Consider the following 26913-nt stretch of genomic DNA (forward strand, 5'->3'; position numbering starts at 1 on the left):
CACCCAGACCTGGAGTGAAACAGGTGCCCGTGACGGTGCCCGGGCCCTGGGGCTGGGTCCCTGGCCCCTGAGCCGAGGCGGCGGCCCTTGAGGATGGTTTCCGCCAGGCCCTTCCCAGCTTCTCTCTGGGGCTTTGCTTTGGCACTGGAACCCAGGGCCGAGGCCCGCGTCACTCCCGCACGCGGGTTTCCGGCCCGCTGGGGCACTACTGAGCTCCGTTGTCAGTGCCCAGGTGAGCCTGGTCCGAGGTGGGGGCCGAGGGGCGCAGCAGGAATGGGGGTGCAGGTGGTGGAGGGGGGTTGCGAATGACTCGGCCGCGTTGGACTCCACCACAGGGCCAGGGCGGGGACGCCAGGTCTCATTTTGAATGACAAGTGCTAAAACAGGAAAGTGGCATCTCACCCACAGGCAAAGGCTGAGAAGCCTGGTCCGTCACCATGGTTTCCGTACGGGGGTGACCGGCTGCCGTCACGACACCTCTCTCCTCAGCTCCACGCCCAGCGCCATCAGGTTGGCAGTTTGAAGGTGGCCATGGGGACTCGCATGTGCTATGGATCAGGGTCCCCAAGGCCCGGGGTGAAGTGCTCTGCTGCTCGGGGCGGGGTGTTGGCAGGTGACTGCACGGGTGACACAGGCCAGCTGTGGTGGCTGCTGTTGGAGTGTCCTTGTACATGGACACTGGAGTGGACACTGGAGCAGACCTGCACTGGGCCAGAGATGAGGCTGGCCTGGCTCATCTCAAGCCTGACACTTAGGGAGCTGCCTGTTGTGAGGCCGGCCTGTGGGTGCCCTCGTCCCCTGCATGCCAGCCTCCTTCCTGTGTTGTTGGGTTCCCGTACCTGAGTCACGTGGCTTCCTGATTCCGTGGCTTATGAGCAAGCGTCAGTCATCCGTGCCTTGAACTGGGGAGGGGCTGGTGTCTCATGACCTCATCCCACAAGCACTCCCCGGGCCGTGGATCCGGCTCCCCTCAGCCACTGCCTCCCTGCGGGCACCCGTCCAGCACCCTGCACACACCAGGTGCCCACTGTGTGCTCGACTGAACAGACACGGCAGCTGCCTCCACAGAGCCAGGGGAGACAGATGATGCGGGACAGTCACCTGAGCAGGGACAGAGAAGGGGCAGCCTGGGCTCTGTGTCCTGGCACCAGCACCTGCTCACCAAGGGGACAGGCCCCAGATGAGGACAGGGGTGGGGAGGGGACACAGGGTGGCCTCCAGTCCCTGGGAAGCCACATGCAGAACGGGGGGGGGGAGGACTGCAGGTGGGCACCGTGGGGTTCCCATCACTGGTGACGAGGGACAGCTCCGGGGGTTGCAGCCACCTGTGCTAACTGGTGGATCCCTGGGCCTGGCGGAGGGAGGCAGGGAGGCTGGTGGGGGAGGCTGGTGCAGAGGGGCTGCGCCTGTTCTTGATGGCCAGCCCACGGGGTGGTGGGGTCTCCAGTGAGGGTGGTTCCAAGCCCCTGGGACCAACACACAGAGCCCGGCAGCTTGAGAGGTGGTCTCCGGTGTCCTGTGCAGAGCAGGCAGATTTGTAAGGGTGCAGGGCCTGTGAGGGGGGCACCGTGGGCAAGGGGCGCCGTGGGCAAGGGGTGCAGCTTGAGGGTGGCAGTGTGGGTAGGGGTGAGGAGTGGCAGGTGAGCATTGTGGGGGACCAGGGGCAGGGGTCAGGCGTGTGGCTGTGACTCAGTGCCTCACCCCAGATGGGGGCCCCAAGGAGAACCAGGTTGGGGAGGGAAGGCCTGGGCCTGGGGTCCCGAGGAGAGAGGGAGTTGGGGTGATCAGGGCTGCTGGCTGGGGAGCCCAGGGCTCTGCCTCTTCCTGGCTGGTGGGGAAAAGAGTCAGGCGTCGTCCCCGAGGAGAGGAACCACAGCCTGGGACCCAGCCTCGCGTAGTAGTCCTCGGGGAAGGCCCAGCAGTGTCTCAGGCCCCCCGTTGGCCGCTGAGACCCGTGTCCACTCTCGTTTGGAGCGTGGCCTCTTTTGGAAGGAGCATCTTTCCAGACGAGATGAGGTCCCCAGAGCTTAGTCTGGACCCCAAATCTCATGGCCAGTGCCTGTCAGAGGACGGGGAGGGGCCTCCACCAGGGAAGGTGGCCGTGCTCTTGGAGCAGAAACTGGAGTGATGGGGCCACAAGCCAAGGAACCCGGAGCCCCACCCTGAGGCTGGGGGAGCCATCCTCCCTGGAGCCTCCTGCGAGGCCCGGCCCCGTCCACAGCTGGCCCCGGATTCCCGCTCCAGAACATGACAGTGGTGACTGTGGTGATGGGTTTGTGGCCGTGTGTCACACAGCCAGGTGGCAACGGTGGCCTCTCTATAAAGCCAGAGAAACAAACGCTGGATCCTGGTGCCGGGCCACCCTCCTCGTGGGACTGGGAGTTGTCGGCCACGTATTTGAGATGGCATGGCCACCTACCTGGGGACAGGAGTGCTCCCTCTGGGGCTCACTGTGGTCTTTCTGTTGGACATCAGAGGGTTTGAGGCACCTGGGGCTCAAGTGTCCCCGCAGGTGACCCCACAAGGACAGCCTAAGGGCTTGTGGCCCCGTTGCTGTGGAGACCCAGCCTAGAAGCAGCAAGTCCCAGCCAGTCCTTACGGCGGGAGGGACAGCTGTGTCCCCTGGCTGCCTTCCTTCCCCCTGTGTATGGAGAGACCCTGGGCTTCCGTGGGGAGGTCCCCGCGCTGGGATCAGAGATTGGGCAGGCCTGGGAGGACGAGGGTCTGGGCCTGGAGGCCAGGGCCTTCTTCAGGGGGAGTTGAAGGTTCCCGCGGCCTGGATCCTGAGGGCTCTGGACCTGGCCGGCGAGCGCTGTGGGCAGCGTGTCCTTGGTCTTGGCGAGCGCTCGGTCTGCCTGTCCTCCTGGGGCGGTTTGTTCTCCAGAAGGTGCCGCCCGGAAGGCTGCAAAGCGAACCTCCCAGACGCCCGCGTTTCTAAGTGGAAACGAGACTCTGAAGTGTCTGAGGGAGGGGTGCAGCTGAAGCCCGGGAGAAGGCCGAGTGTGCCTGTGGGCAGTGGGTGTGCGCGGGTGTGCACGGGTGTGCATGGCAGGTGACTGTGTGACAGTGTCGGGACTGTGTGGCTGTGTGTGGTGGGCATGCGTGTGGGTGTGCGTGTGTGTGGCAGGGTGTGTCACCACGCGTGAGACGGTGGGTGTGCAGGTGTGTCAGCGTGTGTGTGTGTGTGTGTGTGTAGGAGCAGGTGCATGACTGGGTCAGAGGGTGGAATCAGTGTGTGAGACAGGTTGTATGTGTCAGCTTGTGTGCGTGTGCGAGGCTGTGGGTGTGTGTGTGTGCACAGGGCCCGTGTGCGAGTGTGAGCCTGCACAGTCCCCCGGGTCCCGTTATCAGGAGGGAAGAGATGAGAGGGTCCGGGGGCGGAGCCCAGGTGAGGCCCGGAGGCTGGCCGTGGCTGCCTCCCTCCCCTCAGCCCTGCAGGTGGCCGGTCTCTGCTCCTGACCCAGGGCTGGGCCCTGCCTGCTGCTGCGGAGAAAGCACCCGCTGGCCTGGGCCTGGGCCTGGGCCTGACCTGGGGCCCTGGCCCTGGGGCTCTCGCGGTGGCCCCTGCTTGGTCGGGAGTTGAGCAGGTCAGCCCCCCCCTCCCCCAGGCTGGTGTTTTTCTGGGGGGGCTGGAACCCGGGTGCTGCACCGCGGAGCCGTCCCCACCCTTCTGTCTTTGAGACGGGGTCTCCCTGAGTTGCCCAGAGCCCCCTCAGCTCCCGGGCCCCGGGATCACAGGTGGGTGCCCCGCGGGGGCCTCCTGGTGTGACGAGGTTCAGAGTGGCTGTGCGCGTCGGGGTCCCCTGCTCATGGAGGGGACATGGGAAGAGAGCTGTGGGAAGGTGGCTCGTCCCTGTGACTGTCACCATCTCAGATGGCTGGTCTGCTCTTGACGCCCCGAGGCCTTGCCTTGGGTGGGGGAAACTCCTGACTCCGTGGTGGGGACACATCAGGCTGAGGTGGCCTCGGGGACCCGAGGTCTTGGGTGAGGGGCAGGCTGCGCTGGGCGGAGCAGGGGTCGGCCGCCCGGGTCGGCCTTCACCGCTGGCCTGCCTGGACCTGTGGCCCCTGTGTGTTCCCTGAGCAGCTGCTGGGGGGTTGTCACGGAGGCGCTGTCCCCTTGGGTGGGTGGCGTTGAGGGCTGGGGGCGTCTGAGTGCAGGTCCCTGAGAGCTGTTGGCACAGCCCGGCCTTGGCCTCGGGGGCGTGGCGGTCCCACAGGACTCTGCCTCACAGCTCCTGGGTCTGTTCCCAGAACTGACCTGAGTTCCCTGCCCTCCTCGGGCAGCTCTTGGGGTCCCCGCAGCCTCGTGGTGTCTGCTGGGGGTGAATGGCCTCCCACCCAGCTCCCCACGTCCTGGCTCTGCTCCGCTTGTGAGGATTGATTAGGGGTTAAGTGGGGTCGTGAAGATGGAGTCCCAGGACAGGGTCAGTGTCTGCGTCAGGAGAGACGGAGCTAGGGTGCACCCTCTCTCCCTCCTTCCCTCTCTGCCATGTGAGGACAAGCCAGGCAGAGAGCCCACCAAGGACCCAGCTGGCCAGCACCTTGATCTTGGACTTCCAGCCTTCAGACTGAGAGAAGTCAGGTCTGTTGTTCAAGTGGCCCAGCCTGTGGTATCTGCCCTAGCAGACTGAGACATCTGACTTAGTCCATTTTGTATTGCTATAACAAAATACCTGAGACTGGGTACTTTAAAAAGAAAATAGGTTTATTTAGCACAGTTCTGGGGCCTGAAAAGTCCAAGGTTGGGTGGCCCCATAGGTTTGGCTTCGGGTGAAAATCTGGCCATGTCATAATATGGCAGATGACGTCACGTGGACCAGGTGTGAACAGCCACACAGTAAGAGAGCTGGGGAATCCATGCTGGCTTGATAGCCACCCAGTCCCACAGCCCAGGCCCTCGGCCCTTCTGGGTGGTACCAGTGACCTGATCACCTCTCACAAGGCCCCCTTCTGTGGGTGGGCATGTGAGCTCACGCAGAGGGCAGTTTGGAAATGTCTACCAAAATGTCATCAAACTACCCTGTGACTCAGCACAGCTGGGGGTTTGTCTAGAGACTCGGAACACGAAGGTTTATGTACAAGGAGGTGGGAAAGGAAAAGATTTTACCACTGAGGAAACTTCAGGCTGGGGCTGGGGCTCAGTGGCAGAGCACTTGTCTCGTGCGTGAGGCCCCGGCTTCAACCCTCAGCGTCACCTAAACAATAAAACAAAAGTGTTGTGCCGTCCACAAGTAACCGTGATCCACCTGCATGGCCACCGGTGGGAACAGGTGGCTTGAGTTTTGATGCCACCAGTACCAGGCAGCCCTTGGGGGTCAGCTCCAGCCGCCTGTGCTGGGCCGGGGGCTCTGGCTTTTCCCTGGCGGTATGCGTGAGAAGCTGCTGGACACGCTGCGTGCCCGGTTCCTGTGCTCCGCTCTTTAGTAGATGAACGGGACACTATTTTAAAAATGCATTCACTTTAAAATCAGTGACCCGGGGAGAGGCTGCTGGGTGGTTCTCCTGTTGTGTGAAGGGTCTCTGGTCAACGTCCCTCCCTGGCAGAGGTGAAGGAGGCAGGTGCACTGGGTCACCCCCACTGGAGCACCACCCAGGCCGCTGGCCCACACGGCTGTTGGTCTGGACACCACTGTGCTGAGGGTGAGCGAGCCCCGGCCCTCCTGGCTGGGGCCTTCAGGAGACAGGTGGTCAGCTGTAGGCACCCCGGCTCTCTGGAAAGCCTCTGGAACCATCCTGAAGCAGGGGCATTAGGCTGTGGGGTGGTGCCCAGCCGCAGGGAGGCCATGAGCTGGTGGGAGAGACATGTCATCGCCAGGTTGGAACCTGGTGTTGGCTGGTCTGGGCGAGGGGTCCGAGGGCCAGCAGGGAGGACAGGCATCAGGAAGCCCCTGAGGAGGGCCCCGGGCCCAGAGCTTTGGCACGTCCCCGAGTCCTGGGCAAGGCACAGATGTGGTCAGCACTGCCCAGGTGCAGGGGTGGGGAGGGCTGGGAGGCCCTGTGTCTGGACAGTGGGGCTTGAGCTCAGCCCACGAGTGCCTGGGGTCCCGGGCTGCCTGTCCACCACCCGCGCTCCCCAGGGCCCAGCAGGCCTCCTTCCTGACCCCTCAGGGAAGGCCTCCCGGGTGCATGTAGAAAACCCCATGCTCCCCACCTGTCCTCAGCCACCTGGGAGCTGGGGCTGCCGCTGGACCAGGAGACCACTGAGCAGGACCCGAGCCCCTGGCAGCAGCTGCCCCACGGCCTGGGCGCTGGGTGCTGGGTGCTGGGCACTGGGCGCTTGCCCTGGGGGCCCTCCTCTGCTCCAGCTGGTCTTTCCCTGATTGGCTGCTCTGTGGGCCCTCTGAGGCCCGTTGCTGTCCCTCGGCCTCCCGTAACCTCTCGCCTCTGCCTCTCGTCCCCAGGGGACCACTGCCAGGTGAACGCCCGCTCCGGCCGCTGTGCCAACGGCGTGTGCAAAAACGGGGGCACCTGCGTGAACCTGCTCATCGGCGGCTTCCACTGCGTGTGCCCCCCGGGCGAGTACCAGCGGCCCTACTGCGAGGTCAGCGCCAGGAGCTTCCCGCCGCGGTCCTTCGTCACCTTCCGCGGCCTGCGCCAGCGTTTCCACTTCACCATCGCCCTCGCGTGAGTGCCCTGCGCCCGGGCTCCTCGCCTTCCTGGAGCAGGTGTCCCGGGTCCCACCTGGGGGGGGTGAGCCGTGCAGCCAGAGCTGCCTGAGCACGGCCCCCGTGTGCCTCCTCTGTGCCTGGCAAGGTGGGCTCCGAGGCGCTGCCGGGGCCTGGTGGGCGGCCCTGCCTCTGCCCATCCCTGCCTCTGCCCAGAAGGCCGTCCCCCAGCACAGCCTCCGAATGAGGGCCCCCCCACTCTGCGGGGTCCCTGTGCGGGTGATTCACACAGGGCTCCCGCGAGCACCCCCACGTCAGAGGAGCCCTGTCTCTGGAAAGTGCTGTGGACTGTGACTGGAGTGAGTCTGGGGCAGTGTGAGGACCCACAGTCGGGGCCACCTGCCACCTGGGTGTGGCCAGCAGCCCTCATGCCGCCGGCACCCTGAGCTGCAGGAGGGCACCCCGCTGGAGGCCGACCTCAGAGGTGACCGGCCCCGGTGCCAGAGGGTGGCCGTGGGGGCCAGGGAGGTGTGGGAGGCTGACACAGGAAGTCTTTTGGCTCCTGACAGCAAGTGAAAGGCAGCAGTGTTTAGCTGAGTGTCCCCCAGGCAGGGTGACGTCCAGTAGCCGTCACGCTTAGCTTTTCTAGACTGTCACGGAGGATCATTCATGGACCCTTGGCCTGAGTGACTTCAGCCATGAAAGCACAAAAGCCCCCCGGGCCCGTCCCACGTGGGGACTGTGGTCCTGCGGCTGCCGCGGGGCCCCTCTCATACCCAGCCAGGCCCCACTGAGCGGGCAGGTGTGGCCTTGGTTTCAGGTGGCCTCTGCGAGTGCCGGGCCCCAAGGCCGCTCCCAGCAGCCTCTCCCCAACTCTGTCCTGTCCTCTCCGGGCCCCCACGGCCTCGGGGTCTGTTTCCCGGGGTTTCTGCTTCTGCCCGCATTGTCCCCCACCCCTGGTCCGGGCCCCTTCTGCCCGCGTCCAGCGTGGCAGGGCCCTTTGCCCGCCGTGTGCCAGCCCCAGGCCGGCACCGTGAAGCCTGCGGAGAACCAGATGCACCCACAGCCGCCACGCCACGCGGTACCCGCTCATTCCCAGGCCCCGTGTCCAGTGTGCTGTGGGCCTTGTCCCTGCCGTGCCGGTCCTCGTTCTGGCAGCTGCCCTGAGCCCGTGTGGACGGGGCTGTGTCCACTCAGGAAGAGACTGAAGCCAGTATGCGGGGCTGGCCCAGGCTCCCACGCAGGACGGACGGCACAACCCGGGCCGAGGGAGGGCTCGGGGCCAGGTCTGGTGGGCAGCTACCCCAGCACCCCAGGCAGGAGGGGCTTCCGAGGGGACGGATGCTCACAGCCATGACAGGTCTGCCGTGTCCCCGCGTCCCTTGGTCCAGTCCCACCTTCTCCATTCGGGGATTCAGTGTGTTCTCCATGGCACAGTGTGGACCAGGGGGCACCAGGATGTGGCAGAGAGGAGAACCACAGTCCCTCCTCTGCAGGGCGGATGGCACACCCTGCAAGATCACAGGGTCTTGCTTTCTTATCAACAAGCAAATAAATAAATAGGGTGATTTCAGAGATGGACAAAAGAAAGTGATGGACGGTTAGAGCCGAGTCGAGGCTGAGCTGAAGTTGGTGAGGGAAGGTGCCACTGCTCAACCCCTGAGCCACCTGCAAAGCCAGGGAGGATTGTAACGGGCAGAGGGAGCAGCAGATGCAAGGGCCCTGGGGTCCTCTTAACCTGTGACCTATATTAGGGAGAGGTGACGGGGGCTCAGGGGAGGCCTGAGGTGTTCCTTCGGCTCCAGTGTCCCTGTGTGCGCAGGGGCTTGGGGACGTGGGGGTCTCTTTCCAGTTGTAGAAGACACGTGGTGTGGTATGTTCTGTGTCCAAAATGTGTGTGGCTGGAGTCTTGGCCACGTGTCACCCCTCTAGCCCACGGGGGTCTGTGACGGGCTCACGTTCTGCAGGCCGTCAGCTGCGGCACCAGGGACCCCCTGAGCTGTGGCCCTGGGCTTGCCCTCCTGGGCCAGCCCTGCCCCTCCCCAGCGGCCCGATGGCCCCGGGACCTCTGTCACGTGACGTGGCCCGCTGCCCCGCAGGTTTGCCACCCAGGACAGGGACGCCCTGCTGCTGTACAACGGCCGCTTCAACGAGAGGCACGACTTCATCGCCCTGGAGATCGTGGACGGCCAGGTGCAGCTCACCTTCTCAGCAGGTAGGCTCCGCCCAGGCGCTGGCGGCACCCCTCGTCCCGCGGCGCCCCCCGGCTGCTCACCCCAGGGACCCGATTCTGTGTCCAGGGACCCACCTGACGGACGAAATCCCGAGGGCACAGCTGCTGGTCACAGTGTCACTCGCGGTGCCGGCACTAGGGGGGGCCGCTCCCGCTTCCCAGATGGGGGTCATTCAGAGGCGTGGGCTGCGTCCGCAGCTGAGTGTGGTGGTGTGTGCTGCAGGGGCTGAGCCCAGGTGCCAGGCAAGACTTCACCACCCAGCTGACCCAGCCCTGCAGACCAAAAGTTGACAAAGACATCAAAGGAGTGTCCTGCTGGTGGGGGGCTATTTAGCCAAACAGTCTAGCGGCCCCTGGCCATTCTGGTCTGGTTGTCTGGCACCGGTGATGTCTTAGTCTGCTTTCTGTTGCTGTGACACCAGACCCGAGGTAAATAGCTTATGAAGAGGAGAGGTTCCTAGTTGGTTGGGCCCATTGCTTCTGGGCCTGTGGTGGTTCTCTACCTCATGGCAGGGGCACCTGGCAGGGGAGACCCTCATCTCCTGGCAGACAGGAAGCAAAGGGCAGGGGACCGCAAAGGCACGGCCCAGTGTCCCAGCCTCCACCCACGAGGCCCCCTCCGGAAGGTTCCACCACCTCCTAGCATCGCCGTGACTGGACCAAGCATCCCCACGTGGCCGTGGGGGAGGGTGAGGTCCTGAACTCGGCAGGTGGTTTAGGGTGCGCTGTGCCCCTGGCGGCTCCCCAGGACAGCCCAGAGGTGCTGCGCCCCGGAGCCTGGTCCCGACTCCCACGTGTGGAGTTGGAGGCCGGGACCTGATTTCACGTGGATAACGAGTAGGGGCACCCATGACACCAGCTGGCTGTCGGGGACATGGCCACCTCTGCAGGCTCCGAGGGGGAAGTCGCTGCTCTGCAGACCCTGCCCCCTCTCCAGAATGTCCTGTGGTCCCCTGGGGAAGGCAGTCCCTGCTGGGGGCCTGACATTGCCCTCCTTGCCCTTTGTGCACGTGACGCCCCTTCCTCCAGCTGCCCTCAGCCAGCACCTCACCGGGACCCTCCACGGGTTCCAAAGGTGCAGTGCCCGGCACCACCTCCCGAGGCCGGTCTCCTGGGAGAGTGATGGCCTCAGTGGCCCAGGTCCCAGGTGTGAAGGGGACATACTCAGGACCTCAGGAGGTGTCCTGTGGCTGGGAAGGCGCTGGCAGTTGTCACTAAGTGACAGAGGAGGAGACAGCCGTGTGTCCTCGGTGCTGGCCACTGCCGTGGCACAACTCTCAGAGGAGGGCCAGGCCCTGTGCTGACCGCGGGGCACGTGGTGCCGACTCGGGCCTCCTGTGGACTGGGTGCACTTTCCCTGAACCAAGAGATGGAGGAGGGTGCTTCTGTGATCAGGAAAGGAACACGGAGCAGGCCCCTGGGGAAGTGGGCCTGGGAGGGCCGTCCCCTGCCCCCGCCCCCCGAGCCCTTTGGGTTGGGGTGGAGGCCCCTTGGCGGGCAGAGGGAGCAGTGCATCTGTCCAGCAGCCGGGAAGCCGCCGGGGTCCCCGCGAGGCCCTGCTCACCTGCCTTCTCTCCGGTCATCCCCTGGTGCAGGTGAGACCACCACCACAGTGGCGCCGCAGGTCCCTGGAGGCGTGAGTGACGGGCGGTGGCACTCGGTGCAGGTGAAGTACTACAACAAGGTAGGACCCGCAGCCTCCGCGGCTGGGCTGCCACTGGGCCGGGTGACGTTCTGTCCAGGACGTTCCTGTCTAGGATGGTCGTTCTCTGAAATCTAAAGCAGGTGGGGTCAGGAGGCCACTGAGGGTCTGGGGAGTGCCCCTCCCTGTGCTGGGCAGCAGGAGGCAGGACAGGGACCCGGAAGCACATGGCACCGGGGCGGGACCCGAGCTGCAGCTGCGGTCCCTGCTGTTGAAATTCCCAGCCGCTGGGACGCAGCTCCAGCCTCCGCCAATTCCTGGGCACTGCAGAGGGGGGTGTCCGGGTCAGAGGCCACGGGGGGGTGGGGGGTGTTAATTTCTCCTCCCTGGGTGGTGTCACCTCCCACCAGTGGCCTGAGGGCACTGTGCCAACCTTGTCCCCCGCCTCTCGCTCTTTCTTCCCCTGATGGTCATGGCTGTCCCTCTGCCTCCCAGGGCTGCCCCCTGGACATCCCGTCATATTCCAGTGACCCCAGACAGGTTCCAAGAGGTGGTCACCTGCATGGTGGCCACAGGTCTCCTACTGTCCCTGGCTGTGGTGCTGCAGTGCAGGCTCTGCAGCCTCCTCCGTGACGAGGGGACAGGCTGCTGGCACCTGGGCTGCTGTGTGCCAGGGACATGGAGGAGGGCAGGGGCAGTGTCTGTGGTCTGGCTGCTGCAGGCCCCGGAGCTCCTGCTGCCCTCCCACCAGTGGGCCCCGGTGCCTGGCAGGTCACGGTCACCTGCAGAGGAGCCGGGCGGGCTGGGCAGGGGAGGCGGTGCCTGTGGCGTCCATCTGGCCTCGGTGTCCTGTGTCAGGGGCTGGAGTCTTGTCACAATTGGGACAGTCACAACTGCGTAATGGGTGCGTGCAGGGGTCGTGTGGCCTTGGGGAGGCAGGGACGGCGCCGCCCTGTGCTCCTCCCAGCCCCTTCCCCGGGCTGCGGTGGAAAACCTGGTCTGGGCTTTGCTTCGATGGCATCTTCACCCACGATGCGCCTTCCCCAGTGGCCGACCCCGGTTCTCCTTCCCGTCTCAGCTGCTCTGAAGAGCCAGCTCCTACCTTTCTGCAGGGTCCTCAGGACCCCCGCGGGAACGGGTGGGTCCTGCTCCCCCACCCAGGAGAAGATCCCACCCGTGGCCCTTTTCTCTCCTTGTGGAGCCTGAAGGACAGCCACCCCCTGGGCACACAGGTGAGAGACGGCTCCCTATGGCAGGACACTGGAATCCCCTGGAGGAGGGGTGGGTCCCCATGTCCCCACTGAGTGTCCCCTGAGCTCAGCGACTGTTCTGCCTGACGCGAGGCCTGGGTCTGCTCCGGCAGGCAGCCCAGACAGACCGGGCTCCTGCTTCCTGTCCAGGTCATCTAGACGGCGTTCCTAGGTGCGGCAGACCAGGGAGCCCAGGAGCAGGTGCAGAGCCCCCAGGGGCAGGCACACCTGGCCGGGGCGAAGACCGGGGTCTGTGGTTTTGCCACCCACATATGACCTGGCTTCTGTCCTGGTTTTGCACACGCCCCTTGCTGGCCCCTGGCCCCAGGGCTGACACATTTCAAGAGTATCTGCTGGGCCACCTGGACGTGCCCCCCGGAGCCCTGGTCTTCCCGTGGGCAGAGCTGCCAGGGCCAGGTTCCAGCGGGCACAGGCTCGTGGGGGCGCAGAAGGCATGGTGGGCCCCGAGCTGCACCATCAGGACCACAGCAGACGCCACCCACGGGGCTTTCCCTCCTGCCTGTTCCAGAATCATCCAGGCTTCAGGCTGTCTGCAGGCGGGTGAGTGGGGGAGGCCGAGTCAGCCTCGGTTCCCCCCGGGCACTGACAGACACACCTGATAATGACCACAGCAGTGTCGTGTCCAGCGGCTGAGTAGGCCTGGGCCCTCTGCCTCTTGGCCTGTTCTAACACCAGGCGCGTCAGCCCCGGCCTGCCCCCGCCTGCCCTCCCAGGCAGCTCCGCGGAGTGAGCGCACCTCGCAGAGGCCCTGGGAGTCCCTGGGGAAGAGGGGCCTCGCCAGGCAGGAAGGTCAGCGGGGGCTGGGTTCCTGGCCACACCTTCCTGTGCAGGGCTGGTCCATCAGCTGGTCAGTGGCTCCCAGCACATCCCTGGCCCTGCTGTCCCTCTCTTGCCTGAGGCTGCTCTGGGGAGGACACTTAACAGCCTGTTGGGCTCCGGCGGGTGGCTCGGCTGGGCCCCACAGCGGGAAACTCACGGGACCCGGAGCACCATCGTGGGGGGCCAGGCGGCTCTTACCTGTCCAGGTGCAGAGATGTCCTTGGAGCGCCAGGGGCCGGGCAGGACTGTCAGGCTGTGGCAGTTCCCAGGGAGAGAGGGAGGGAGGGAGGGCTGCCGGCCCCATGTCAGGATGCGCTAGGGACACTGGGAGGGGAACCTGAAGACCACCTGCAGGGAGGTGGCTTTCCCAGCTGGCTTCACGTTGTCATCAGTGCCAGGGCTCCTGTCCCCTGGTCACTGGTGCAGGACAAAGCCCAGGGTTCCCAGAGTCTGACTGCGTGGGCTCGCAGCAGAGCAGCAGCAGAGGGCAGCCCCTGCCGCCCCTTCCCCATGCGCTGGCCGCGCTGAGGGGCCGCGGGCTGCCCAGGCGCCTTCCTTCCTGAGAGCCTCGGCCTGTGCTGTTGCCGCAGCTGGGTTTGTTCTGGGTTGTTAAGAAACTGGGTTTAGGACCGTGGGCCTCCAGCCCTCCAGTGGGAGGAACACTGGGCATGGGGCGTCCATGCCCTCCCTGCCCTCGCGCTGACCACCCTCCCAGCACACTTCCGCCTGACTCACGTCTGCTGTGGTGGGCCCCGTCCTGGACGTGCTGGGGGCAGGAGCTCCCTCCTGCTCCGAGGCCGCCCACCTCCTGCCTGGGCAGCTTCAGGGACCCTCCCTTGGGGAACGATGGAACACGCGGACAGGATGACCCAGCAGGGTTTATTTACAAAGCGACGGGCGGGTGTGGGTATCAGCCAGGGCGGTGTGGACCCAGGGCCGGTGGCAGGGGCAGCAGAGGTGTGATGACCCTCAGTTCTGGAGGAGCAAGCACAGTGGGCAGGTGGACTGGAAGGAGAGGGTGGTGACCCGAAGCCAATCCAGAAGGGCTGTGACCCTCATCAGTGAGGGATGCAGCGGGGGGACCTCTGGCGCCTCCGTCCCTCTAGCCTCCTCCTGGGCTCCCATTGGCTGAGGCCCTCCGGAAGCCAGAGGCCAGGGAACCCTCCCTCCGCCCCCAGGTGGGAGCAGGCAAAGTCAGGACCTTGTTCCGGGAGACCTCTGCCTGCCTGTTGAGCTCTGCCCACCTGCCCCCGTGGCCACCAGGGAGGTGGTCTGGAGTATCTGTGGCCATCGCCTCTTTTTTTCCCGGGGTGTTTTGTGAAAGACGGTTGAGAATTTCAGCCACCAGTAAACACTGGCTGAAGAGCATTTGAAATTATTTCTCCACACTGGAAACTCAAGGCTGCCATCTGGCTTCTTCTCAGTGCTGCTCTGGCGTCGCCCCTCAGCAGCACACACCTGGGTGTGTGTCCTGGGAGCCGAGGTTGCCCTGTGCAAACAGCTCTGGGTGGGCGTCTCTTCCCCTCCCGGACTGGACGGCCCCTTCCCACCATCCCTGGGCATTGTTCCTCACTGAGGACCTCTGGTGGCCGTCTGTGGAATTACGCCGATACCCCTTGCCCGGCTCCAGCTTGGGGCTGGGGCACAAGCTATCTCAATAGGCTCCTGGGGAGAGGACAGCCCCTGCCCGCCTTGGCCAGGCACCATGGAGTGGCCTCCAGGGCCAGATGTGCCTGCCTGGCTTTCCCAGGACCGTGGAAGCGTGGACAAGCTGGGGAGGGATGTGTGCCTGACTCAGACACTTGGGCAGGCGGCCCCTGGGGCCTGGGGTGTGGTGGGGCGGGTGTGGGCAGTGAGTGGGCTGTAAGGCAGGGCCGGGTCTTTGGGGGCTTGCATGATGGAGGGATTTAGGAGGAGGGGCACGGGCCAAGCAGGTTTCTCCACCTCGCACTCTTGGTATTTGGGGTTGATGATTCTTCTGGAAGGGCCTGCATTGGGTGGTATCCCTGGCCACTAGCTGCTAGCCACCAGGTACAGTGGAAACCAGAATGTCCCCAGTCATTGCCAAATATCCTCTGGGGGACATTTGCTGTGCTGGAGAAGCCGTGGGCTGGAGGGGTGAATCAGCAGTGGGAGGCTCAGGAGACGGGGACGGGGTGGTCGAGGCTTGAAGGCAGCCTGGACGTTCTGGTGCAGGTTGTCTCCAAGGGCCAGAGGCATTCAGAGGCCCTGCCTGGGGGCCATCACTGTGGTGGCCGTGGTTCCCCTGGTGGCCACGTGAGCTAGGGAGGCCTGCTGTCTGAAGGGTGCGTGGCCCCCTTGCCCAGCCTGGCCTCTCTGGGCCCAGGCAATTCCAAGATGGCATGGGGCGGTCTTTGGTGCAGTCTGAGTGTGTTCATGGGGACACGTGGCCATGGATGGGATGTGCTGCTCCCCTCTGCTCTGGGATCTCGGCTTCTGATTGAGCAAAGGATCCCCAGGCTCCAGGTTTTCGTGACTGCGGGGTGACCCCTAGATATGGTGTCCTTAGGAATTGCTCACCCTGGCTGGAGTGTGCACCCTTTGCTTATCTGCCTTGTTTGTCCTGCATGTGAAACCCCAAGGTTCCAAGGACTGCCACTCTGACCCCGGCCCCTGGTGCCTGGAGCAGTCTTCCCGGGCCCTGTAGAAGCGCCACCGTGTGGCCTAAGAGCCGTGTGGCCTCCCTGGTGACCCCCTGCACCTGTTCCCTCCCCTCCACTTCCGTCTTCCTTGCTTCATCAGACATTCCTGGAGGGCCTGCCACATGCCAGGCACTCTTCTGGCATTAAAATCCTGCTTCCTGCTGGGTGCGGTGGTGCACATCTGTAATCCCAGCTGCTCAGGAGGCGGACGCAGGAGGATGGCAAGTTCAAGGGCAGCCTCAGCAACTGAGTGAGGCCCTAAGCAACTCAGTGAGACCCATCTCAAAATAAAAAATAAAAAGGGCTGGGGAGGGGCTGGGGCTGTGGCTCAGTGGTAGAGCGCTTGCCTAGCACGTGTGAGGTCCTGGGTTCCATCCTTAGCACCACATAAAAATAAATAGAGTCAAGGTATCGTGAAAAAAATATTTAAAAAGGAGGGTCTGGGATATGGCTCAGAGTAGCCCTGGTTTCAATACCTGGTACCAAAAACCCTCTCCAGACCAATGTCCCTCCCGACATCGACTCATGTTCACGTAGATGCCCCTGCATGTGTGTTTAGAGGGTCTGGATTCATAAGGGCTCCAACTGGGGACAGGTGGCCTCGAGTGGCTAAATGGCTAAACAGCAGGTTGGTCCACACCCGGGTCGTGGAACACTACTGAGCAGTGGGAAGGAGGGCACAGCGGAGCGCCAGACGTGGGCACATCTCCAGAGGCTCAGGCGCGTGAGAAAGGCCCATCGCATAGGCGCCACCCTCGGGCTTCCTTAGTGTCCTTAGAGTGACGCGGTGATAAGGAGGGAGCACGGGTACCTTTCTCAGGGCGGGCAGGGGATGCTGCAGGAGGGGACGTCCTTGACATCAGCGTGTCGCCTGGGCTTGGCCCCACCCTGTGGCGGGATCGGGTGGAGGGAAGGGAACGGTTAGTTTGACAGTGGTGTGTGCCTAAGTGAGCCCACGTCACTGAACAGAGAGGACTTTTAAAGGGTACAGGAACACGCGCTGGTGTGTGCGTATTATTTTTCTGAAGGTATCCATGTCCTCTCCAGCCTGTTCAGAGCATCCGTCAGATGGCCTCTGCTGGGCCACGGTCCCCCCCACGGTGTGGCGTCTTCACCACTGATAGTTACCCATCCACTGGATGGAGTGGCGTGGCCCCTGGTTCTTCCTTCTAGAACAGCCTCGCTCCTGTGCCCAGGGTGTCAGAGGTGGCCGTCGGGGTCCTGTCCTCTAGCAGGCTGTCCACGGGGCTGCCAGGGTGGACTGGTGCTTGCCGGGGCTCCTGGGTGTCACCCCTGCTCAGGTCAGAGTCTGGTCACGTGGCCACGCTGGCCTCTGGGTCTGAGTGATGGGCTTGTTGGCAGGAGCCCGAGTCCCGAGGCTGTGGTGGGCAGACACGTGCCCCTGAGCTGCGAACAGGCGGGAGACATCGGGTCACGCGTGTGGGAGCCATTTCAGCCTCAGGTTTTCGGCTTCTTTAGGCCCTCAGGTTAAAACTGTGCGAGGTACGAAGAACTAGACGTCTGTGAAGTTCAGTGAGCTTCGTGAGACCCTCCCGGGTGCGGGCTTTTCGCCTCTGCCACCCTGCCCGGGCCAACAGAGGGGGCGCGAGGTGTCTCATGGGCGCGTGTGGGATGCACCCCGGGTTCGGCCACCACAGCGGTGGGCTTCCCACTGGTGCAGGCCCCTCTCCCGGGCCAGGCGGGGATTCCATAAAGATCAGGTATCAACATTTCCATACGGTGACATTCCACCAGTCCTGGGGGACCACAGGGTGGTTCTGAAAGGGCTTATCCTTCATCTCAGGCTCCGAATGTTCAATGCCTCCCTTGAAGCCGGGCACAGCAGGTAATCAAAGCCCGCGGAGGGGCCCCAGTGGCTGGGGGCAGTGAGGAGAGCGTGGTGCAGAGCCGGGCGGACACACCCTTCCTGCCCTGGTCCTTCCTAAACAAGACCTCATCGGATGGAGACAGCCACCTGCCATGGAGAAGCGCAGCCCCACCCTGGGGCCTTTGTGTCCCAAACCCTGTTGTGGAAAGTCACCGGGGCTGGGCGGCCCTTCGCGGGGTGCTTCCCGTCTGGCCAGTGGCCACTCTTCCCTCCACTCTGTCTCACCGTCCCAGCCCACCCCGTCCACGCGCACCCAGGGCCTGGGCGTGCAGGGCCCTCCCCAGGACCCTGGCACTGGGCAGTGTGCCCTGACTGACGCTCACCCGGTGCCCGCTGTGTGTCCGGGGCTCTCATGGAGTTGCCCAGGGCTGTGACGTGCCCCCACCCATCCCTCCCCGACATCCTCCCCTCTCTGTGCTCTTCTACCCACAGCACTTGCTCCCTGCCCCCCACCCACCACCACGCAGCGTCTCAGTGGCCTGCAGACAGGGAGGAAGGGGCGGCCCAGAGAGGTGGCCGAGGAGACAGGAGGCCTGGGGTGGCTGTCCCGACTGTGGACAGAGAGGGCCTGAGGCCCTGGCAGCAGCCCAGGGCTTTGTCAGCATGTGCATGTACAAGTGTGCAAGATTCTGTATGTGTACAGAGTGTCCTCCGGTGAGTGTGCATATACTTGTGTGAGTGCAGAGGTGTGAATGTGCACACATCTGGGTAGGGGTATGAGCGTGCATGCGCGGCGAGCATGAAGGAGCACGTGTGTGCAATGAGTGTGACAGTGCGTGTGTGCGGCGAGCGTGATAGGGGGTGTGTGCAGTTCTGAGCTGGGCGGTGGCTCTTAGAAGCTGACCTGCTGGGCGTCCTCTTCCCCAAGCTCCACCTTCCTTCCTGGGACTCGGCGGCCTGACTGTGCTGCCCAGCAGTGCCCCCTCTGCTTTGTGCCTCTGGCTGGGACTTTTGTGTCTCCCACGTGTGGTATCTGAGGTCCCCCGTGTGGACCAGCAGCTCTGTCTACACAGCCCCCAAGAGGAGGACCAGGTTGCCTCCCTTGGCTTCCCAGGACGGTGCCGTGTCTCGCCTAAGACCCGACGGGGCCTTCGGTTGTGCGGAGCGAGGCCCCACCGAGGGCAGGGCCGGCCCCTCCGTGGGCCCCGGGGCTCCTGTTGGGACCTGGGTTGGGCTCGGGGGCCGAGCACTGGGCCTGTTGGGCCTTTTCCAGAGCCGGTCATGGTGTGGAGACCCCCGAGCCCTCCGGGGCACGGGCCTGCTCAGGAGCTCCTGTGCCCTGCTCGTGCCGCCCCATCTCTGAGCTCTCTCTGCCCCGGGAGGGGACAGGTACCGTTTCTGTCTTTGGCAAAATTAGTGAAAGCGCAGGCGGCCTGCTGGCCCGGGGGTGGAAGGTGTGTTGTCTGGAGGCCTTCTAAGGTGACGTTCTGGCCCCCTGGGTCCTGGTGATCACCAAGCAGCTGTCGCCCCATCACCCTGGGTGACCAGCGGCGAGGGGGAGGGAGAGCCGTGCCCTGGGGTGGCTTCAGTGGCATCTGGCCCTGGATGTGCAGTCACACTCCACTACCCCTGCCCCTTTATAATTCAGAGCAGGAGCTTTCAGACAGCAGAGGTCTGGGGAGAAGGGCTGCTGCCCATGCCGGCCGCTGCCCAGGCTCCCCGCGCTCTGTCTTCTGTGAGGAAACAGTGCTGCAGACCCCGCGCCCCGCCGACCCCGCGCCCCGCCTGCCCCGTTCTCCACGCGCTCACTCCCCCCAGGAGGGCTGGTCTGGTTCCCGCAGGGTCCTGGGGCCCAGGGAAGCACGTGTCTTTCCACGGGGTCAGGAAGTGGACTCCTGGCTCTCAGGAGGGGGAGCTCGGGGGCTGCTGACCTGCACCCCACTGACCGTAGGCCCTTGCTGCTGACCCTCCCTGGCAGTGGGGTGAGGTGGCACGGCCAGCCCCTTCAGACACTCTGCAGGGTCTCAGATCCCTGTGTCATCGTGTTCCCAGGAGCCCTCAGGGGTTGGCCACTTACCCACCATCTGGAACTGTCCACGGGGCTCAGGGCCGGTGTCACCTGCCCATGTCAAGAGCAGGTGGTGGAGTCGGAGCACCGGGCCCCTCTGAGCCCCGGCTGCGTGGAGAACCGGGGGCTGTCCTTCAGTGTGGGGTCACTGGGCCTGCTACTCAGCCTGGCGGCAGGCCAGCAGCCTGATGGCCCGGGGGACCTGGGTGGGACGAAGGTGAAAGGGATGAAACGAGGCAGCCATGTGCCAGGCTCCAGACCCGAATCCCACGTCCACACAGTGAGCATGAGCACAGAGTCGCCCCCTGCCTGGCCGCAGGCCCACGGACGGCCCCTCCTGACCCAGGAAGACTCTGGTCGACAAGGAGATGTCTCTGTGGTTCCCGGTTTCGGGGTCTGGCGACTGGGTCCCTGTGCTCCTCCTGACAGAGCAGGAGAGTGGGATCCACGGGGAAAGCCCTTGGGTCTTTTTCACCCAAAACCAAGTCCCCAGCAGAGAGTGAGAACCACGTCGGGCCACCTGCCCAAGGTCCCATCAGCCATGGCGCCTGCCTCTGTGGACGAGCCAGCGCGGGGAGCCTGCCCGACTCTGCGGGCCTCTCCCCTGGCTTCTCCCGAGGGAGACCGGGCTCACCTAGTCCCGTCCTTAAAGTCCCCTCTACGAGGAGGAGGTCGAGGACCCTCCGGTTGGGTACACTCCTCTTGGGGGCCTCCTCAGCCTCCGTTCCAAGTAGCCTCCACCCCGGGCTGCTCCCAGCCCTGGGGAGCCGCGACGCCTTCCCGGGTGCGGCTCTCCGTGTCCCGTGGGAAGGCTCCGGGCAGCCGGGCTTCTCATTTTGCCTTTGATGTTAAGCTCAGGAGAAGTGCTTATAACGCAGGCTTTGGGGACGTACTAGGAGAACACTCTACACGGAGCCGCACCTTCTGTACCCCCTTTTATTATGTGCTCATGTGTAACTGAATCTTTGAGGCCCCCCGAGTGTGTGCTGGTGACCTAGTTGACCGGAGGAGGCAGACTGAGGTGGTCAGTGCTTTGCATGTCCAGCCTGAGGGTGGCAGGTGCAGCCTGGGTGGACTTGGGTCTGGTCCACCCACCTCCAGGTCCTGGGCCAGCACAGTGCTAGGCAGAGCTCTCTGTCCTGGTGCAGAAACCCAGCCTTGCCCTGGAGAGCTCTGGGCCATCTGGCCCCCTCGAGAGGCTGGCCTGGTTGTGCGGCTCTTCAGTCCCCTGGACACCTGCCAAGGCCTGCAGTGTGTCACACCGAGGGCTGGTGCCTGTGCATCCCACCCTGGCTCTGCCAGCCCAGCCCATCCCTGGGAATTCTGTGATGGGAGCAGGTGACGTCCCAGCTGTGGGGTCTTGTATTCTGGTGGGGAGACCAAGAGAGACAAGGAATATCAAGGAAGTGCCTCTAGAAGACCCAGGAGCACCGTGTTGGGGGACTGGACATCATATCAGACACACCTGGGTGTCTGGCCCTCCCTCTCCTTTGCCCCTGTCACGTGGGGTCTGGGGTGGGCCTCCTGCCTGGCAAGGACACTGACCCAGCGTGGGTCCCTGGCCCGGCCTCCTGGCCCTGTGTCTGTGTTCCGGCAAAGGCCGGCTGGGGCCGGGGATGTGTCCTGCAGGCCTCAGGAAGGGCTTCCTCCTTGGGCCAGCTGACCAGCTCCCATCGCCCCAGCTGCCTCTGGAGCCTGGTCCCCTGGTCCAGGGCTGGCGCGGGCTCTTGCCCCTTCCCGGGGTGTGGTCTCCAGCCGGTCCACCGTCTGTGTCAGGGAATGACGGCCCAGTAGGTGCAGTGCCAGGCTTCTCTCCCCGCGGCCGTGCCTCACCTCCCAACTGCGCGTCCTGTGATGGGAGCGCCAGCCCGTCACCCCGACAGCAAGCCAGCGTCCACCCACTCCCCAGCTTGCCGCTTTCCCGGGCACCCAGGCCCCTCCCCGCACTGAAACCGTGCCCGCCCCCACCTCCTGACGCGGGATCCGCTGCAGCGGGTTGGAGGCTGCGGAAACACGAGCCCTTGGAGAGGACACAAAAGCTCCCCGCGGCTGCCTGGGCGCCTGCGTGGGCGCCAATGGGAGGCCCACATGGGGAAGGTGACAGGCGGCCCCAGGGATGCACCCGCACCAGGAGTCCTGCTGCAGCCTGGCCCTCGGGGACCTGCCAAAGTGCACAGTGGCCCTCGGCTTTGTCGGGGAGGGGAGTGGCGTGGTGGTCAGTGCTCACTGGCCTGTTTCCACTGGCCCTGTGAGGCGTGCTCGGGGGTCCTGTGCCAGGCAGGGCAGCGGGCCAAGGGGCCTGGGTGCCAGGGGTCCTAGGTGCCAAGGGGCCTGGGTGCCAGGGCGCGCTGCTCCAGGTGCCCCTCCTTGGCTGCCCCCACGTCTGCTGTGTGCTGCTCCTGCTTTGTCCAGCCCTGAGCATCGACAGGGCCTCGGGGCGGCTGTCCCTGTGTGAGGCCCGGGGCTCACTGCAGGTGGCTTGTGCCTGGGTGGGGTTGCTGAGCCCCAGGAGGGCAGGTGCCTGTGCCCACCCTGCGCCCGCCCGGCACCCTCCCACTCCAGAACTGGGAAAGGGAAGGGTCGCCCTCGGGCCCTGGCACGGCTAGCCCCGTCCTCTCGTCTTGGGAGAGTTGCAAAGCAGTGCTTCTTGACTTTTCTCTGTCCCCATCCTGGACAGGGGCCCATGGGCCCGTGCGCCACCCAGCACACTCTGGCTGGACTGCTGGGGGACCGTGGGCCGCAGCCTGGTGCCGCCCCTCGGTGCCGCCCCTCGGTGTCCCTCCAGCGGCTGGCCAGCGGCCACTCTCCTTGGCTCGCCTTTGTTGTTGAGAACTGGTTTGTTCTCGTCATCGTGTCCTGGAGTCTGAGCCCAGGCCTCCCGCACACGCACACATGCCAGACGAGTGCTCTGCCATTGAGCCGCGTCCCTTAGACAGAGGCAGCCGCCCCGTGCCTCTGTCTCTGTCCCTGCGAGCCGCCTGCACGTCGTCCACACACTACGACCCTCACGGGGGACGCCTGCCCTCACAGTGAGTAGCCTATACGGGGAGGCCACTTGACGTGCTTTATCATATGTCACAGGAAAACATGGGGACAGATCCTTCCAAGGTCATCCAGGTCCAGTGACCAGGGGGCTGTGAGGGCAGGAGGCCCGTCCAGGAGCCTCTCTTCCCTGTTGAGTCGAGGCCCATCACAAAGGATCTGCTTGTAGGTGGCTCTGGGCGTGTGGGACGGCAGCTCCTCTCCTGAGGTCCAGGATAGGCCTCCACCCTGGCAGGACACGCTGGCCCCTGGGCCCTGCCCCCTCAGCTGGCCTCGACCTCTGGACGCATCCCCTCGGGGCGTTTCGGGGAGGTGGAGTCTTGGGCCTGTGGCCGTGTGATGGCCCCTTTCACCCAGCACCATCCCGAGGGTGGTCCGTGCCACACCGTGTGCTGGGGCTCTGTTCCACTGCTGACCGAGTGACCCTGTGTGGCTGGGCACCTGCTGAGGGCATGCGGGTTCTGTGCTGCTGAGGACAGGGTGGGCCTGGTTCTCTTTCCAGCTCTCTGGTGTGACCTGGGACTGACCATGGTCCAGGCCAGCCATGAGTAGCCCCGTGTGGTCCCGGGTCATCCATCCCATGGCTTCCTGCCGCCTTGCCCTCCGTGCTCACTGACCACACGTTGCTGGACAGAGTTGCCGAAATGGGGCGTTTGGATTGCTGTCCCCAGCTGCTGTCCTGGGGCAGCATGAGGAGGGCTGGCCAGTGGACGCCAGCTTGCCGCTCTGTGGAGCCGGGGCCAGGCCCCAGACCCCAAGGGTCCCTCTGCCCTCAGCCCACGACGGCCCTTGTGCTGGGCCTTCCCGCCCTTGACCGCTAGCGCCCAGTTCTTTGACCACAAGCCCCATCCCTTCGGCCTGGGGGGCATCAAGCCATGCGGGCGGGCGGCCGGCGGCTCTCAGGCGGCCTCCTGCAGCCGCGAGCCCTCCGCTTTGCAGACCGCAGACGCTGGAGTCTGGTGTCAGCAGCGGGTGCCCACGTCAGCAGGGGCTGTTCTGATGCGGACGTGTAATTTTTTTGGTCTTCTGCCCCAATTTTCTTTTCCCTCGCGGCCTGGGCGAGCCCGGGAGCTGATTACGGGCCGCCGTCTGCCGCAGCTGCGGTTTGGTGAACAGCAGCTTCGTCTCATTAGGGCCTTCCCAGCGTAAGTGCTGTTTATGTCCTGCTCCAAACGTCTCGCGCCCGGCCCCAGAAACTCAAATTATAGGCCGGGAGATGACGCCGTCCCGCCCAGCTCGGACGGCTCTCCCTCCCCGACGGCACCTAGCACTTACACAGCCCCGATGGGCACTTGCTGGTGTCTGCCAGGGCAGCCCTGGGTTACCCGGCGAGGGCAGATTCTCCCAGGAAATGGGTTAGCGGACCTGGCGATTCCATCAACTGGTGTAAAGGGTTTCCCTGAACCAGGACGGTTGGCATCAAAAGCCTCTCCTGGATTTACCCAAGACGTTCATGTATCTTCTGTTGACATCGCCCTCAAAGTCCCTGTAACACAAAGAGGGCCAGTATTCTGATATTGAGTCCTTATCCTGTCCACAGAGAGACTCAGGTACAATAGTGGGCCTTACTCAGCTCAGATGATTGGATGAACTGGAGAGGAAGGCTCAGCTGGGGAGGCCAAGTACGGCCACATAGGCTGTGCACTGCACAACTCCGGGAGATGCTGCCAGGGTGAACAAAGCCCCCACAGCCAGACCCCACACCTGCCTGGGCTCCTGGTACCAGCAACTGTCTTGCAGCTCAGCATCCTCAGTCAAAGGGATGCTTTGTTCCTATGGGAAAAAAATGAAGTTTATTTTTGAAGGAACTATGCTGTTGTTCCCTTATTAAAAAGGCATTTAGGATGGTTTAGTCACATCGTTTCTGTCATGTTTACAACAAAACTAGGAAGAAGCACAAGATCAGACCCTGTTAGAGGCTCACCCCCATCCCAGGGATGTTAAGGGCCTTCTCTGTTTTTGAATTTTTCTCTTTTGAGAAGGGGTCTGCCTGTGCTGCCCGGCTGGCCTCAGAGCCCTGGGCCCCAGCCATCTCCCACCTCCACCTCTCGAGTGCTGGACTCCGGGCGCGTGTCCCCCGGCCGAGGGCACATCACTCTGTGGGTGGGGAAGGACGTTGTGGGCTCCCTGCTGGGAGGACGGAGCTGTGGGCGCCCACGCTGACCCCTCTCCAGGGTCGGGGTGGCCGTCCAGGAGGCCTGGGCGCACCTCGCGGACGTCGTGGGATGCGGGTCTTGGCTCCAGGTGGCAGGTGTGGCCTCCGCCTCCTGCTGCCCCACGATTCTAGGACATTGAGAGCCGCGTGACCCTGTGGCGCTCTGTGTCTCCTGTGGGGAGGACCCTGGGCCTCCTGGGTGGACACTAGGTGTCCTGAGGGGGCCACCATGAGAGATAGCTGAGAGGGCTGCTGGGAAGAGGACGCCCTGCCCTGTGGCCAGGCGCAGCCCTGGACAGGGCACAGCCTCACCCACCCACGGGCAGGACCTCAGGGAGGCCACGGGAGACCAGGGCCTGCTGTGGGCCCGGGGGTCGACTCCTGGCCTTGAAGGGGGCATGGAAAGCGCGGGTCCTGGCCTGGACAGGGCTCTGTGCTGTGTGGGGACACGGGCCATCTCAGGCAGGCCGCGGCTCCTGGGATCTGTGCCCTGTGAGGTGGGTGGGGTGGGCAGGGCCTGCGAGGGGCCCAGTGCCAAGAAGGTCCCCAGAAGAGCAGAGGCAGGGTTAGGAGGGTCCCCAGGCTTTGCGGAGGCTGCGACCTAGGCCCACAGTCGACCCTCCCTCACTGGGGAGTTGCAGGCAGATGGCTGGGGACAGGGCTGTGTCCCTGGAGCCTCCACGGGCCATCCCTTCTCTTCAGCTGTCGGGGAGGCCGGCAGGCCGTGGCACGCCCTGGCCACAGCCAGTCCCTGCAGCCTGTGCCTCCGTTGCCCGGCGACCCCTGCAGACCAGCTGCTGCGTCCTGCCGCGGGCTCATCTAGGGCAGCAGCCCTGCTCCCAAGGCCTCGCCCCAGGCTCTGGGGAGGGTGTGAACTCTGGGCCCCCCACCTGTGCAGCAGGTGCAGGGAACTCGCCCCAAACCAGGCTCTGGGGAGGGTGTGAACTCTGGCCCCCCCACCTGTGCAGCAGGTGCAGGGAACTCACCCCAAACCAGGCTCTGGGGAGGGTGTGAACTCTGGGCCCCCCACCTGTGCAGCAGGTGCAGGGAACTCACCCCAAACCAGGCTCTGGGGAGGGTGTGAACTCTGGGCCCCCCACCTGTGCAGCAGGTGCAGGGAACTCACCCCAAACCAGGCTCTGGGGAGGGTGTGAACTCTGGGCCCCCCACCTGTGCAGCAGGTGCAGGGAACTCACCCCAAACCAGGCTCTGGGGAGGGTGTGAACTCTGGGCCCCCCACCTGTGCAGCAGGTGCAGGGAACTCGCCCCAAACCAGGCTCTGGCCCTGGTGCCCGGGTGCCCAGGGGCTCTCAGCCTCCTTCCTCCTGGGGCAGGGACCCGCTGGGTGGGGGCGCTGACGCAGTCTGCCCTTCTCTTCCTACAGCCCAACATCGGCCACCTGGGCCTGCCCCACGGGCCATCTGGAGAGAAGGTGGCTGTGGTGACCGTGGACAGCTGTGACACCGCGGTGGCTGTGCACTTCGGGAGCTACGTTGGGAACTACAGCTGCGCTGCCCAGGGCACTCAGACTGGCTCCAAGAAGTGAGTCCTGGGGGCACCGGGCGGCTGTGCCCCGGCCACGGCTGCAAACGCTGGACCACCGGGGCCCTGGCCTTAGCCTGCCCCTGGTTAGGGCACGAGTCCCCTCAGTGGCATCTGTCAAGAGAGTGTCCAGGGCAACCCAGGACTTACCCAGAGGCCCCCTGCCCCGTCTCCATGAGATCCCTGGCTTTGTTCTGGCCAGCACTGGGGCCTGGACACCAAGCTGCCATTAGCGGGAAGTGGCCGGATCCCCTGTGGGTCTCCCTCCAACTCAGGACGGGGTCCCCACAGGCGAGCAGGCCCCTGCTGGGCCTGTGGCTCACCGTGTGCAGTGGGCCTTGGGACCTCTGGAGGTCCATTTAGTTGAACCTGGTGTGGCCTGAGGTTCTGACTGACGCGGGCCCAGGATGACCATCTGTCCCCAGGCCTCACCTGGAGGTCCGAGCCCTGGCCCAAGGGCACATCGTTGCCATGGGGGGCTGGGTTCCGTTTTTCTTTTGACCTTCTCCTGGAGGGTCTTGGGGCAGGGGACATAAAGCCCCTTGGCCTCACTGGTCCACCTTCCACTGGAGGAGAGGACCTGCCCAGGCACATGGACTCAGTGGTTGGTCATGGTGAGCCTGGGACGGCCAGTTTTCCAGGGTGAGATTGAGGGGGAACAGGCCCAGAGAGTCCTGAAGAGCCAGAGTGGCCCCAGAAGCAGGGTCCTGCTTCCATTCTCACCTTGGTCCCCTCCTGGACTCCTACCTGCTCCGTCCACCATGGACGCACTTCTGGAGGCAGAGACGGCAGTGAGAGATCTCTGAGCAGAGCCGGGGCTGTGGCCGCCTCTCACTGCCCGACGTCACAGAGGACGACGGCTCTCCCTCCCCAGGTCCCTGGACCTGACGGGCCCCCTGCTGCTGGGGGGCGTCCCCAACCTGCCCGAGGCCTTCCCTGTGCACAACCGGCAGTTCGTGGGCTGCATGCAGAACCTGTCCATCGATGGCAGCAGCGTGGACATGGCTGGGTTCATCGCCAACAACGGCACCAGGGCAGGTAC

General features: G+C 64.5%; 1 protein-coding gene across 1 annotated transcript in view; it reads left to right on the forward strand.

Moving 5' to 3' along the window:
* The window catches only part of Celsr1 (cadherin EGF LAG seven-pass G-type receptor 1), a 124929-nt gene that overhangs the window by 61811 nt on the left and 36205 nt on the right, over positions 1-26913 (forward strand). The window contains exons 5-7 of the mRNA XM_021733011.2: positions 10437-10525; positions 25714-25871; positions 26746-26909. Of these exons, the coding sequence (XP_021588686.2) occupies positions 10437-10525; positions 25714-25871; positions 26746-26909 (411 nt within the window). The remainder of the gene's footprint in view (positions 1-10436; positions 10526-25713; positions 25872-26745; positions 26910-26913) is intronic.

This window comes from Ictidomys tridecemlineatus, chromosome 6, assembly GCF_052094955.1.
Source record: "Ictidomys tridecemlineatus isolate mIctTri1 chromosome 6, mIctTri1.hap1, whole genome shotgun sequence".
Taxonomy (NCBI): domain Eukaryota; kingdom Metazoa; phylum Chordata; class Mammalia; order Rodentia; family Sciuridae; genus Ictidomys; species Ictidomys tridecemlineatus.